Source organism: Diceros bicornis, chromosome 30, assembly GCF_020826845.1.
Source record: "Diceros bicornis minor isolate mBicDic1 chromosome 30, mDicBic1.mat.cur, whole genome shotgun sequence".
NCBI lineage: Eukaryota > Metazoa > Chordata > Mammalia > Perissodactyla > Rhinocerotidae > Diceros > Diceros bicornis.
Window position 1 is genome coordinate 2,881,816 of NC_080769.1, and position 15,634 is coordinate 2,897,449.

Below are 15,634 nucleotides of genomic sequence, written 5' to 3' on the forward strand. Positions count from 1 at the left end.
GGACCAATGAAACTTAGTGTTGATTTTTTTAAAAGGTAAACACAATTGACAAAACTTTAGCTAGACTAAAGAAAAAAGAAAAGACTCAAAAAATAATTGTAAATGAAAAATTTCATTACAAATGGTAGCACAAAAATAAAAACGATCATAAGAGACTACTATGAACAATTATATGCCAACAAACTGGATCACCTAGAAGAAAAGGATGAATTCCTAGAAACAAACAACCTACCAAGAAAGAATGATGAGGAAATGGAAAACTTGAACGCATTAATAGGGAGTAAGAAGACTGAATCAGTAATCCAAAACCTCCAAGAAAGATAAGTCCAAGAGCGAATGGCTTCACTGGCAAATTATACCAAAGATTTAAAGAAGAGTTAATGCCAAACCTTCCAAAACTCATGCAAAACAACGAAGATGAGAAAACACTTCCAAACTCATTTTATGAAGTCAGCATAATGCCTATAGTTAATAATATTGTATTGTATGCTTAAAATTTTCCTAAGAAAGTAGATCTTATGTTGTGTTCTTATTGCAATAATGATGATGATGATGATGATGATAGAAAGTGAGAGAAAACTTTTTGAGGTGATGGATATGTTTATGACATATAAAGTCATGATGTTTTTGTGGATGAATATTTATATCAAAACTAATCAAGTGGTACACAAAAAATGCATGCTGCTTTTTGTATGTCAATTGCACCTCATTCGTCAATGGTACCTCAATTATATCTCAATTAAAAAAACCCACAAAAATGAGAAAGAGTGTGGGGCTGAAAAAGTATTAAAACAAAGTCTGAAATTTCCCAAAATTTGGTCACAAGCACAAACTTATAGATTCAAGAGGCAAAGAAAAGCCTGAATAAAAAAAAAGCCAAAATAAATGTATTCTAAGACACATCATAATTAAACCTCCAAAAAATAATAATAAAGAATAAATTGTGAAAGCAGCAAGTGATAAATAACACTTTACCTTTAAGGAAAAATAATTCTAATAACAGAAGACTTCTCTTCAAACACAGTGGAAGCCAGAAGGAAACAGTGCAACATTTTCCCACTGTTGAAAGAAAAAAACGGTCAACCCAGAATTCTGTACACAGTGAAAATAACTTTCAAGAATGAAGGAGAAATCAAGCCAAAGAAAAAAAATGAAATCTTGACATATGTGACAACATGGATGAAGCTTGAGGGTATTATGCTGAGTGAAATAAGTCAGACAAAGAAAGACAAAAATACCATATAATTTCACTTATATGTGGAAGCTAAAAAACAAAACAAATGAAGAAATAAAACAAAACTCATAGATACAGAGAACAAATTGGTGGTTGCCAGAGGGGAGTGGGTTTAGGGGTTGGCAAAATGGATGAAGAGGGTCAAGAGGCACAAACTTGCAGTTATAAAATGTGTCATGACAATGCAATGTACTGCATGATGACTATACCCGATAATATTGTATTGCATATTTGATAGCTGTTGGAGTAAATCTTAAAAGTCATCATGAGAAAAATAATTTTTTGTAACTTTGCATGATGACAAATGGTAACTAGACTTATTGTAGTGATCACTTTGCAGTGTATATAAGTTTCAAATCATTATGTTGTACACCTAAAACTACCATAATGTTATGTGTCAATTATACTTCAATAAAAAAAGAGTCTACATGTAAAGATAAACGTAATTATAGAGATGGAACACTGTAAGTATCATATTTTTAAAAATTACGATATAACCTTGTCAACTGAAATTCAGTGTGTCTAAACCTGATATCAGTCTGGAAAGGAAATAAGTTCCCCCAAGGAATGGTGGCAAATATATTGAACAACAATACAATATTCCACACTCTATGTTCTATTTCTATCCACAAGGCATATTAGGTACCTGGAATGACTCCCCTCATTAAAACAACTAAAATTTTTGTGCTGGGTTGTTCTAATGTCAACTTGGTTAATGAGTCTTATTCTATGTTCCTTTTATAGTTCTGCCAATAGAGGAGCTTGTATGTTATTTGGGAGGTAGAGATGAAGAACAATCATTACTCTCTGAAACTTACTGCATTTGATGTGAAGACAGATGCAAGTGTGCCAATGAGTTCCAGCTTGACCTCTTCCTATTCTGTTCTACTGAACTCTTCTTCCCAACTGATGTCCATGATGACTAAAAGTGGCTCCAAAGCATGTTACCCAACCCTTGTCTGCAGAAGCAGGCACATGACCCACTTGCACAAGCTTCACCACCAGCTTATATTTGTAGCACCTCTTAAGCAGCTAGATGTGATCTGCTTCCCAATTAATTATTTGCTGACTCGTCTGAGACTCTACACCCCCTTTTGAATCTTCTTTTCCCTGGCTGGATCCATAACTGTGTCAGGTCTACATTCTATGATAAATCTATTATTCTTAATTCATACTGGTTCATGTTCCATAATGGAACCCTTACTTCTATCTACCTTAATTAAATAATTAAGCTCTAATTATTTATTCCATAAGTGATTCCAAAAGTGAGACACCTTACGCCTGGCCTACTGGAATTCATTCTGTGATCTGCCCAAACAGAAACTGAAGTTATCATTTGAAGAAAGCAGTAAGTCAATGCTGTAGAAGGCAAGGCATTGAGAGCCCAAGTGTTTACTACCTTACAACATTTTAGTGAACAAAAGAAATGTGATGAGTTGGTGGATTAACTTCTAAGTGCACAAGTAGAATTGAAGAAGAAACATGATCAGCTCAATATATTAATGGTTTTAAATCCTGGTTCAAGGTCCAGGTAATGACACAGAAAGGTAAAATCTACCAAATCAATTCTCCATTGCTGGATGGACTACAGAAGTGTGCCCTGGGTGTTTTTTATGGCACTGGAGAGCTTACTGGAAGAAAATGAAAAGCTAAGGATTTATATTCTCAGATCAAAGAAAAATCAAAGAACCAGGACACTTTCAGGACTGCATGAATACAATATTTTATCTCTCAATGTTGCATCTCTAATATAGGTATCCAAAACAGAGTCAGATCCAGCAAATTCTCCATCACTGGATTACTGCAGTTTGGTAGATTACAAAATAAGTTGAATTCACAGTCTGCTAAATGTCTTATGTAAACTTCAAGGCATCATTTGAAAAGAGGCACTTGAGAAAAATAGTAGATACAAGTGAAGGGATCTGGGTGAATTAGTATACTCTGATATTCCAAAATACACACAGCTTCAACGTTAGCCTAGGCAGCACGTATCAACCTTGTTGATGAGGCACGTAGTGCCTTGCCTAAAGGCCCCATAATGACTTCACCTCAGACATATTCACCTTTCCAGGGAATGCCACCTCTTCTTATGCCACATCTGCTCCCCTTCTCATTCCCTCCAGTTCAAGATCTAAATTCAGATCCCAGGAGACCACAAAGAGACAAACACAAATAAGAAGGAGACTAAGGTATCAAAATGATTGTGATATGTTTCCAAATTTTATTATAAAAACTAGGAGAATATTTGTGAGAACGAATTCTATTGGTCCTATTCCACAGCATAAGGAAAGAAATTTTAGAGTAAACCAAATATATTGATGAGTCATTGTCAAAAACTCTAGGTTTTTTACACCTGTGAGAATGGCTACAATCACCAAGACAAAAAATAACACATGTTGGAGAGGAGATGGAGAAAAGGGCACGCTCAGGCACTGCTGGTGGGAGTGCAAACTGGTGCAGCCTCTATGGAAAACAGTGTGGAGATCCTCAAAAAATTAAAAATTGAAATACCATATGATCCAGCTATCCTACTTCTGGGTATTTATCCAAAGAACTTGAAAACAACAATCCAAAGAGGCTTGTGTACCCCTATGTTCATTGCAGCATTATTCACTATAGCCAAGACATGGAAGCAACCCAAGTGTCCACTGACAGATGATTGGATAAAGGAGATGTAGTATATATATACAATGGAATACTGTTCAGCCATAAAAAAAGAAAAAATCATCCCATTTGTAACAATACGGATGGACCTGAAGGGTATTATGTTAAGTGAAATAAGCCAGACAGAGAAAGACAAACACTGTATGACTCACGCATATGTGGAATATAAACTAACACATGGACAGAGAGAACAGTTTGGTGGTTACCAGGGGGAAGGGGAATGGGGGTGGTCACAGGGGTGAATGGGTGCATTTATATGGTGACTGACAAATAATAATGTACAACTGGAATCTCACAATGTTATAAACTATTATAACATCAATAAAATTTTTTTTAAACTCTAGTTTCCATTGCCATCTTAAGCAAATGAGCATATTGAAATGTTTTTCTCAATTACTCGACTGAAAGGAATTTTAGAGTAAATGAAATATAAAGATGGGGTGCATTATCAGAATTATCAAAAATTCTAGATTCTAAAAGAAGTTCAGTGACATAAAAACCTTATTGAAATGTAGAGTGAAGAAATCAAAATATGAGAAATCTAGGTAGCTGTGAAGCATTTAGTGTGTGTGAACAGTCATTCATCCCCAAGGATCCCCTCAGAAAGGGCTCAGAGGCCACTACATTCACCAACAGATTGAGAAATGCCCTTGTGAGGTCTGCAACAGCTTCCATGGAAGCTTGTATCACAGAGCTCAAGTGAGAGATGCTGACAATGAAATGGTGTTTCTTGAGTTCAGTGGGGATTGTGGCATCCTGAATTGGTAAAGGCCATGGAGGAATCACTCAACCATCAAAGGTATGACATTCGTGGTTACTGTAATAGGCACCAGAGGCAGCTTCTTAATCCAAATAGTTTAAGCCACATGAATCTTGGAAAAGTCAAATTGACCAGGGCAGTTCCACAAATAAAAAATATGGACAGCCTATTAAGATCTCATTCATCTGTAATATTTCAAACACTCTAGTTCTAGTGAAAAGAATCTTGACATGAGCAACCTAAGTGAAGAGTCAAAATGTTTCACTTGATTCCCAGATCTGATACTTTTCATGAACCCAGCCCTCAAGTCATAAAGCCAGCTAACTATGTGGATGGACTGTAAAACTGCCAGATTTATGGTCTACATTTTCCTCCTAATCTTACCCAAAGGCAGTGGTGTAATGGAGTTGGCTTATGATGACACTTGGAGACCAAAGGCACGCATCACTTTCCAACTCCTTGTTTACTGATGTCAATTAGTAGTTTGAAATTAGCCTGGCAAGAGTATTTGTATTACAAAAATTGACAAATGCTAAAATTAAGTACTTTCGTTGTTTTCTTTTTCTGTCTTACTTTTTTGACACTTTATATCCTTTCATTCTTCCCTTCCCTCTTCATTCATTCCTTCTTCCTTTTCTTTTTTAAGACAGAACTAGTTATACATTTACCAGAATGTTAGTGCTCCGGGAGAACGATGGTGTCTTACCTACAAAAGTGTGAACACAAATGGAAATACCCAGACCAATATTTTTAACTTTGAATATGGCTCTGATCTAACACTAATCCCAGCATAACAATTAAATTTAGTAATTAGAGTGGTGACTTTTCAAGTCAGGTGATGAATGAGGCATTAGCCTACTCAGTCTCACAAAGAATACAATAAGTACACATATATATACTGTTAGTATTTTCCAATTTAAGAATGAGTAATTGGAAAAGACCTAGCTGGCAGATACCCACAATGCTTCTATGATCTGGTAGTCACGGCTATTATGATAGGGTATGCCAAGAGAAAACTCCGGAACATGTTTCAGCCTATCAAAATGTTAAAAGAAAGCAACAATGCATAGCTGAGGAATCACAAGAATTAGTAATAAGATAAATATTATTTCAAGGACTAGGGATTGTAATTTCTATTACATCTCCACTTACATGTTAGACTATTCAGAAGATAATTAGATGTTGATCAATGAATGTGGATTACTATAAATTTAATCTGATAATGATTTCAGTTCTAGGTGTGATATTTTTCTGAAGTAGATTAACATAAACCTTGGCAACTGACACAGACTTCGACATGACAAAAGTTTTTCTCCAAAAGCAGATAACCCAAAAAGCAACTGCTTTTTTTCTGGCCAGGAGGCAGGACACTTTCATTCTTCCATCTCCCCCTATAATTTTGTAAGCCCCAAATTCCTGTGTTAAATATTTTACTGAAGAAAATTCATACAGAGGATTGTTTTCTACAATGAACTCAGAGAACACAATTGGAAAGATCAAAAATTATTAAGGAAATACAGGAAAAAAACAGTCATTTATAATGTATGAAAAAATAAAGGTTGAACTCTGTATATAAGGTAAATTGCAGACTATCTATTAACTAATAAAAGCATCATAATTTGGGTCTTCTAGGGCTTTCAGACCTGTTACTTTTGAGCAAGGCTCTAATCCTGAGGCAAAAGTAGCTGTCATGTATAGACCATTTCTCAGCTGAAGAGTTTTCTGAGGGCCTGTTTTATGTCCTTGTTTCTAAGACTATAAATGAAGAGATTCATCATGGGTGTGACCACAGTGTACATCACTGAAGCTATTGCACTTGCCCTGGAGTTTTGGGTAACAGCTGAACAAAGGTGCACTGCAATGCCTGTACCACAGAACAAGGAGACAATTGAGAGGTGAGACACACATGTGGAAAATGCCTTATACTTGGCCATTGCTGATGAAATTCTCAAAATGGAGGCTACAATCTTAGAGTAAGAGAAAAGAATACCAGTGAGTGGAACAACACCCAGAAGTCCGCTTGCAAAATACATCACTAGATCATTGAGGAAGATGTCAGAACAAGCAAGTTGGACCACCTGAGTAAGTTCACAAAAAAAATGATGGATCTCCAACTCTGTACAAAAATAGAGTTGCAAAATCATTAAGCCATGTAACAAAGAGTCAAGAGCACTCAATAACCAAGATGCCAGAAGCAGGATGCCACAGACCTTGGGGTTCATGATGACTGTGTAGTGCAGGGGGTGGCAGATGGCTACAAACCGGTCATAGGCCATCACTGTCAAGAGGATGCTGTCTAATCCTTCAAAAATCATGAAAAAATACATCTGGATGAGGCAGCCTTCACAGGTGATAACTTGACTCTGTGTCTGGGTGTTCAGCAACATCTTTGGGACTATGGTGGATATGAAACAGATATCTGAAATGGACAGATTGGAGAGGAAGAAGTACATGGGTGTGTGGAGGTGAGAGTTTGTGATAATTGCCAGAATAATGAGAAGGTTCCCAATGAAGGTGACCAGGTACATGAACAGGAACAACCAAAAGATGAAAGGCTGCAGCACTGCCTCTTCTGAAAGTCCCAAGAGGATAAACTTTAAAACATGTGTTTGGTTTCTTGGTGCCATATCGCTGTTAAAACTGCAGAAATAGAAATAAGAGCAAAGCAAATTTAGCCACAGCAGTGATCAAGAAATTAACAGAGAAGGAACCAAGACATCCTTCAGTAGGAGAATGGATATATAAACTGTGGTACATCCTGACCTTAGATTATTATCCTGTGCTTAAAAGAAATGAACTATCAAGCCATGAAAAGACATAGAGGAACCTTAAATGCATATTATTAAGTGAAAGGAGCCAATATGAACAGGCTACGTACCGCATGTTTCCAACTATATGACACTCTGGAAAAGAAAAAACTATGGAAACAAAAAATTTCAGTGGTTTCCAGGGGTTGGTGGAGTGAAAGGAATGAACAAACAGAGCACAAAGATTTTTAGGACTGTGAAAATACTCTATGATACCACCATGATGGATACATGTCATTATATATTTTCTCAAACCTATAGAAAATACAACACCAAGAGTAAACAATAATGTAAACTGTGGACCTTGGGTGATTATGATGTGTCAATGTAAATTCATCAATTGCAGCAAATGTACCGCTCTGATGGCAGATGTAAACTGTGGACCTTGGGTGATTATGATGTGTCAATGTAAATTCATCAATTGCAGCAAATGTACCGCTCTGATGGCAGATGTTGATAATGAGGTTGACTATGCATATGTGGGGGCAAGGAGTATATGGGAAATCTCTGTACTTTCCTCTCAATTTTGCTGTGAACCTAAACCTGCTCTAAAGAAATAATTTTCAAAACTATAAAAATTAACAGAAATGCTATTATATTATTTAAACTCATTTAGATCATTAACTCCTGTATTTTTTCCATGAATCTAGTGCTCATTACCTGAAAATTTCAGAGAATCCCAAATGCTCCATCCTCTCCTTGGTGCTGAAACTGATTAGCCATCCTTGCCCCTAATCCAAACATTTTCCCAAGGCACTATTTTCCTCTGCAAATTTCCTGAGACTTTCTTTTGTTCATCAACAAATAGTTTTGACCAATTATTTTTTGCCAAGCATTGTTGAGGGCACTAGGAAACAATAGTAAAATTAATTTTTAAAAACTCTTGTCATTAGCTAGTTTTATTCTAGGATATGTGTGTGGCTGGAGGGTAATGGAATATCAGTAAATAGGTAAATTGTATTTCATGTGGTGATTATTATTAAACAAAATAGTGCAGGATGATGAGGTTGTAGAGTAAAGAGGAAACCCTTCTCTTCTTTAGCCACTTCTAATTGTGGGATTTGGGAAAAAAAATGAAGTCATTGGATGCAAGCCAAGGATATATCTATAAGAAGAGCATTAGGACAGAGAAACAGCGAGTGCAAAGTCCCTGGTACAGAAGCATGTCTGGCATTGTTAGAGAACCAAAAGGAGGATGGTGTGACTGGAATGGGAACAACAGGAATAAGGGATAGAGGTAAAATACAAGAGGAAGCAAGAAGACAGAACATCCAGCTGCTATAGAAAGCCCTGAAGACGTGGGATCTTACAGCTGCTGTTCCTTATATGCATATATGTTATGCTATATATAATGTATATAAATTACATATAATTTAGCCCTCCATAAACTACAATTTCTCTCTCTCTCAATTTCCATTTTGTCTGAATCCAGTATTTTTGATTGTGGAATACAGCTTCAGCTTGAGATATATGCTCAGCCTGTGTCCCCTTCACTGATAACTAGATTTACTCCATTCACACACACACCAGAGCCATGATTGTGGCATTGTGTCCTCCTGCATCTGAAGCAGAGCTGATTGAGCCAGCAGAGGACACTCTATAAGATAAACCTATTAGCTCACTCTCCTCTGAGAATTAAGATTTGTAGTTCAAGCATCCTAATGGGGAAGCCAGGTCTGGAGGTCTCTCAATAATGAGCCGGATCTGAGGCAGGGAATTTTGTGGTCGTCTTCTGCCATATGCATGGAGAGAAAGAGAAAACTAGTCTATAGAGTGGGAGAGAAGAATGAAGTAGACAAAAAGGGAGGAAAAGAAACAAAGACTGCATTTGATTGAGAGAGGGAGTGTTGGGGAATCAACTTTTGGTGCTAGTAGTATTACATACTCATGTTATAGTTCCCAGAATGCCCATAAAAATAATAATAATATGAATATGCAAATAGGTAAATATTTTCAATCATTATGACTAAAATGATTCATATCCTCACACTATCATAATAACTTACAAATAAAGATCAATAAAAAAGGGAAAATACATATAGTAAAATTGACAGAATTGAAACAGAAGATTTTCAATGATTTTTTTTCAAAATCCAATGAGTTGAGGAAATGTTTTGCTGTATAAAACAGTCATATTTTAAAATGTTACTGAAATGATAGTGAATTCTAGCAAACCTTTAAGGAAGAAATTACACTAATTCTCCATAATAGTTCTGGAAAATAGGAGCAGTCAGAATACTGCCTAACTCATTGTGTGAGGCCAGCATTAACTAACACCAAAACTAGAGAAAGATATTACAAGAAAGTAAGACTACAGACAAATAGCTCCCTCATGAACATAGATGCAAAAATCCTCAACAAGATATTAGCAAATCAAAACCAACAATATATAGAGAGAAGTTTACACCAGGTGAAATTTATTTCAGTTATGCAAGGTTGATTCAACATTGGAAATGAATGTAATCTGTGCCTGTAGTTAATAATACAGTATTATGTACTTAAAAATTTGTTAATAGGGTAGATCTCATGTTAAGAGTTCTTACCACAATAAAAAAAAATACTAAAAAGAAAAAGAAAATCAATGTAATCCACCACCACAACAGGCTAATGAAGAGAATTCACATCAACTGATGTAGAAAATCACTTGATAAAATCTAACACTCATTCATGATAAAAAAAAAAATCTCAGTAAATTGGAAATAGAAGGAACTTCTGCAACTTGACAAAGACCAGCTACACAAAACCTACAGCTAACATCATATTTGATGCTGAAAATCTGGATGGTTTCCCCCTAAGATCAAGCAAGAGACAAGGATGTCCTCTCTCACCAGTCCTGTTCAATATTATACTGAAAGTCTTGTTTGATACAACTAGACAAGAAAAGGAAGTAAACATATACAGATTGAGAAGGAAGAGATAACTTTGTTCACAATTGACGTGATTGTCTGTACGGAATATCCCAAAGAACCAACAAGAAAACCCTTGGAACTAATAAGTGAGTATAGTAAGGTTGCTTGAAACAAGGTAAATTTGCAAAAGTCAGTTTCCTGCATACCAAAATTAACAATTGGAATTTGAAATAAAAAAAATAAAAGGATGAAATGGGACCTCAAAAATGAAATATTTAGATATGAATTTAACAAGATAGGTACAGAATATAAGGTGGAAAACTACAAAACAGATGAAAGAAATCACAGAAGATCCAAATAAATAGAGAAATATTCCACATCCATGGATTGGGAGCTCCAATATTTTAAGACATCGGTCTTTCCAGTTTGATCTATACATGCAATGCGGTTCCAGTCAAAATTCCAGCAAGATATTTTGTAGCTATCCACAAGCTTATTCTAAAGTTTATATGGGGAAGAAAAGTCTTATAGTAGCCAACATGATAATGAATAAAAGAAAAAAGTTGGAGGACTTACACAACCTAATTTCAATACTTACTGTAAAGCTACAGTAATCAAGACAGTACTGTCTTGGTAAAATAATAGACACATGGATTAATGGAACAGAATAAAAACTCCAATTACACCCATGCAAATAGAGGATTCTGACCTACGACAAAGGAACAAGAGAATTCAATAGAAAAAGGATAGTCTTTTCAACAAATGAAGCGAGAACAATCAGACACACATGCAAACAAAAAGAACTAGACACAGATCTTACACATTTTAGAAAAATTAAATCAAAATGTATCATACACATAAAATGTGAAACCATAAAACTTCTAGAAGAAAACACTGGAGAATATCTAGGGGGTCTTGGGTTTGGTAATGAGTTTTTAGATACAACACCAAAAGAATAATCCATGAAAAAAACAATTGATAAGTTGTAATTCATTAAAATTAAAAACTTCTGCTCTGCAAAAGGCACTGCTAAGAGAAACAACATGCACACCACAATCTGGGAGAAAATGTTGGCAAAACACCTATCTTAAAAAGGAATTGCATCTAAAATATACAAAGAACTCTTAAAAACCAAAAATAAGAAAACAACCCAATTTAAAATAGGCAAAAGATATGAACAGAGACCTCACCAAAGGAGATCTACTGATTGCAAAGAAGTATCTGGAAAGATACACGACATCATTTGTCTTTAGAGAATTAGAAAGTACAACTATGACATACCACTATACAACTATTAGAATGGCTAAAAAAGACCAAAAACCCCCAAAAATCTGACATACCAATTGCTGACAAGGATGTGGAGCCATACAAACTCTCATTCATTGCTGATGGGAGTACAAAATGGCATAACCACTTTGGAAGATAGTTTGTCAGGTTCTTACAAAGCTAAACATAATCTTATACAATCTGGCAGTTGCACTATTATGTATACACCCAACTAATTTGAACACTTATGTCCACACAAAAACCTGCACACATATATTTATAGCAGCTTTATACATAATGTCTAAAATTGGAAGCAACCAAGATGCCCTCCAACAAGTAAATATATAAACACACTGTGGTACATCTATACAATGGAATATTACTCAGTGTTAAAAGAAATTATCCATTGAGCCACAAAAAGACATGGATAACTCTTAAATGCTTGTTTCTAAATGACAGAAGCCAAACTGAAAGGTTATGTATTGTATGATTCCAAATATATGACATTCTAGAAAAAGAAAAACTACAGAGAAAATAAAGTGATCAATGATTGGCAGGAGTTTATAAGGAAGGAAGAAAGCATTGAATAGGTGAATCATGGGGGATTTTTCAGAGCAGTGAAACTATTCTATATGATAGTGTAATTGTGAACACACGACATTATGTGTTTGTCAAAACACATTGAACTTTACACCACAAGATAGAACCTTAATGTATGCAAATGAAGACATCAGTCAGGAAGCCAAGAGAACATTGGATGAAATGCAGAATGTGAAAAAAAATCTAATTGTATTAGAAATGTGTGAAAAAAACCTCACTGAAAGTATGGGGGAAATAGTGCTGAACTAATGTTGGAAATGAGTGGAGTCTATAAAATTAAAGGTAAAAGAATTGTACATAATTACTCAAATTGATAAAGTTGTATTTTACCATGGCATGGATTAACAATTTTGGTGCTTTTATACAAGGATACTGAAATGGAACAATTAAATATATAGATGACAGAGGGAAAAACTAGGATTCTCATTGTTGCAGTGGGGTTTACAGATAAGCAAGGGGAGGATGTGGTAATGGATTCAAGTTAGAGACATACACTCATGTGTCGCTTAACAATGGGGATGTGTTTTGAGAAATGCAACATTGGTTGACTACGTCATTATGCAAACATCATAAAATGTACTTAAACAAACCTAGATGGTATAGCCTACTACACAAGTAGGCTATATGGTACTAAGCTTATGGGACCACCATTGTATTTGTGATCCTTCATTGATGAGAGCATCTTTATGGGGTGCATGACTATATATACACATGTTATACACAAAGGTATATACACAAGTTAGTAAACACATAACTATTTCCTCCTCATTTGTCAACTGACAGGGCCTAAAGTCTCCAGTAAAAGGGAACAAACCTAGTTTGGATCCTGATTTCTAATACCATTCTCCAGTAGAAGGAATCTGAGCTTCTTGGAAAAGTGACTAATTCTAGGCCTGGAGCAAGAAATACACCTGGTGAGCCTGGAGCATTTTGTAGTGCAAGAAAGTAAGGAAGTGTTCAAAAAAATCCCACCATGATGGGGATATATCAAAGTGACATAAGATCTATCTGAAAGAACTCCCAGTGCCCAAAGCTGGAACAATTTGAGCAACAACATAAAGTTGTATTGGGTTGTAACTCAGTGTATAAAATAAATATTCATTAGTTTATATTGATATAAACAAATTATAAATAAGGAAACAATATAAATAGAGACAAATCATTCATGCAAAAGAAATTTAATAAATTATTTAGATATTCTACTCTCAAGGATGTGGAGCATAATTCCCCATTTCTGGAGTGTGGACTGCACGTGGTAACTTCCTTACAAAGAGTACAATTTGAAAGGGGAAAAAAAGAGAAAGTTTACAGTGAAGAAAACTGAGAAACACTCAGCCAGGTAACCAAAGTCACACTGAACAGTGATAATTTATGCTGATAGAATGTACTATTGATATGATGTGATGAATATAGCACTTTAGCTCTGTGGTCTTCCTCCTAAAAATCCATAACCCAAGTCCAACCATGAGAAGAGCATTAGACAAATCCCAATCAAGGGTTATTCTACAAAATATCTGACCAGTACTCCTAAAAATGTAAGTTTATTAAAAACAAGGAAAGTCTTAGAAACTGTCACAGCTTAAAGGATCCAAGAAGAAAATATGACTAAATGCACTGCGGTATCCTGGAAGGGAGATAAAAATAGGGGAAACTGGGTGTGGAGTTTACAAGACCTCTCTGTACTACCTTCACAATTTTTCTGTAAGTCTAAAATTATTTAAAAAATAAAGTTAATTAAAAATTAAAATTAAAATTGGTGTAGCCACTATGGAAAACAGTATTGAGATTTCTCAAAACAATAAACATAGAAATACTCTTCTGAGTATTTATCCAAAGAACATGAAAACACTAATTCAAAAAGTTATATGCACCGTATGTTCATTGCAGCGTTATTCACAATAGCCAAGACAGAAGCAGCCTAAGTGCCCATCAATGGATAAATGGACAAAGAAAATGTGGTATATACATACAATGGAATACTACTCAGCCATAAAAAATGAAATTTTGCCATTTGCAACAAGATGGATGGACCTTGGAGGCTACTATGCTAAGTGAAATAGGTCAGACAGAGAAAGACAATACCGTATGACTTCATTCATATGTGGAAGATAAGCAAACAAAGACATAGACATGGAGAACAGATTGGTGGTTACCAGAGGGGATGGGGGTGGGAAGAGAGTGAAAGAGGTAAAGGGGCACATACGTATGGTGACAGATGGAAGCTAGACTTGGCGGTGAACACGGTGCAGTCTATACAGAAGCCAAAATATTATGTATATCTGTAATTTACATTATGTTATAAACCAATGTAACCTTATTAAAATAAATTTTAAAAATAAAATTATTAGTGAAATGTAAACATCTTGGTGCAATGAGCCCTGAACTTGACTCCAGACAAACCCCAATAAAGGGACATTTTACTTAATAGTTGACCAGTACTCCTCAAAATTTAAGTTCATTAAAAACAAGGAAGGTCTGAGAAACGGTCACAGGCAAGAGGAGCCAAGAAGGAAGAACGACTAAATGTAATGTGGTATCCTGGGTGGGAGGTATAACTAGGGGAAACTGAGTGTGCAGTTTACAAGACTTCTCTGCACTATATTCACAATTTTTCTGTAAGTCTAAACTATTTTAAAAATACAGTTCATTAAAATTAAAATTACTAGTGAAACATAAACACTTTGGTACACGGAGCTCTGAACTTGACTCCAGACGCCATTACATGCCTTGCACAAGCAATATCACTGCTGTAGGTCTCACATCGTTTATACACAAAATTGGAATAATGACGCTGATTTCATAAAGTTAATGAAATAACTAAAGAAAATAACGAATATAAAAAGCCATGTGTGCCTAGTATTAATCAATGAATTTTTGGATACACTGTTTCGATCGCTCACAGATTTATACCCCCCTCCCATCTCTACCTCCATTGTGCTATTTTCACTTATCATCTCTCTTTTTTGGTGTGTGTGAGGAAGATCAGCCCTGAGCTAACATCCATGCTAATCCTCCTCTTCCTTTGCTGAGGAAGACAGGCTCTGAGCTAACATCTATTGCCAATCCTCCTCCTTTTTTTCCCCAAAGCCCCAGTACATAGTTGTATGTCATAGTTGTACATCCTTTCTAGTTGCTGTATGTGGGACATGGCCTCAGCATGGCCGGAGAAATGGTGCGTCAGTGCGGGCCCAGGATCCAAACCTGGGCCGCCAGTAGCGGAGTGCAAGCACTTAACCACTAAGCCATGGGGCCAGCCCTCATCATCTCCTTATGACTGACAGAAACAATGCTCTGTTCCTCACATTGAGCTGGGTGGTCTTCCCACACAGTGAGGCTGATCATGAGCATCACTTACTATAAACACTACATTGATTCCACTAACTTCAGAGTAAAGTATCAGTGCAACAATGAAAACGTAGAGTCTCTGTTACCTGGTTGCTACTTACCTAGTATA

General features: G+C 35.8%; 1 protein-coding gene across 1 annotated transcript; it reads right to left on the minus strand.

Moving 5' to 3' along the window:
* Positions 1–6,364: 6,364 nt before the first annotated feature.
* Positions 6,365–7,285, minus strand: LOC131394171 (olfactory receptor 7A17-like). Its single transcript, XM_058525414.1, has one exon. The coding sequence runs from the start codon at positions 7,283–7,285 to the stop codon at positions 6,365–6,367; it is 921 nt and encodes a 306-aa protein (XP_058381397.1).
* Between the last annotated feature and the right edge of the window lie 8,349 nt (positions 7,286–15,634).

Excerpts from the sequence above, each read along its gene's own strand:
- LOC131394171 (XM_058525414.1), bottom strand. The coding sequence starts at position 7,285 with ATGGCACCAAGAAACCAAACACATGTTTTAAAGTTTATCCTCTTGGGA.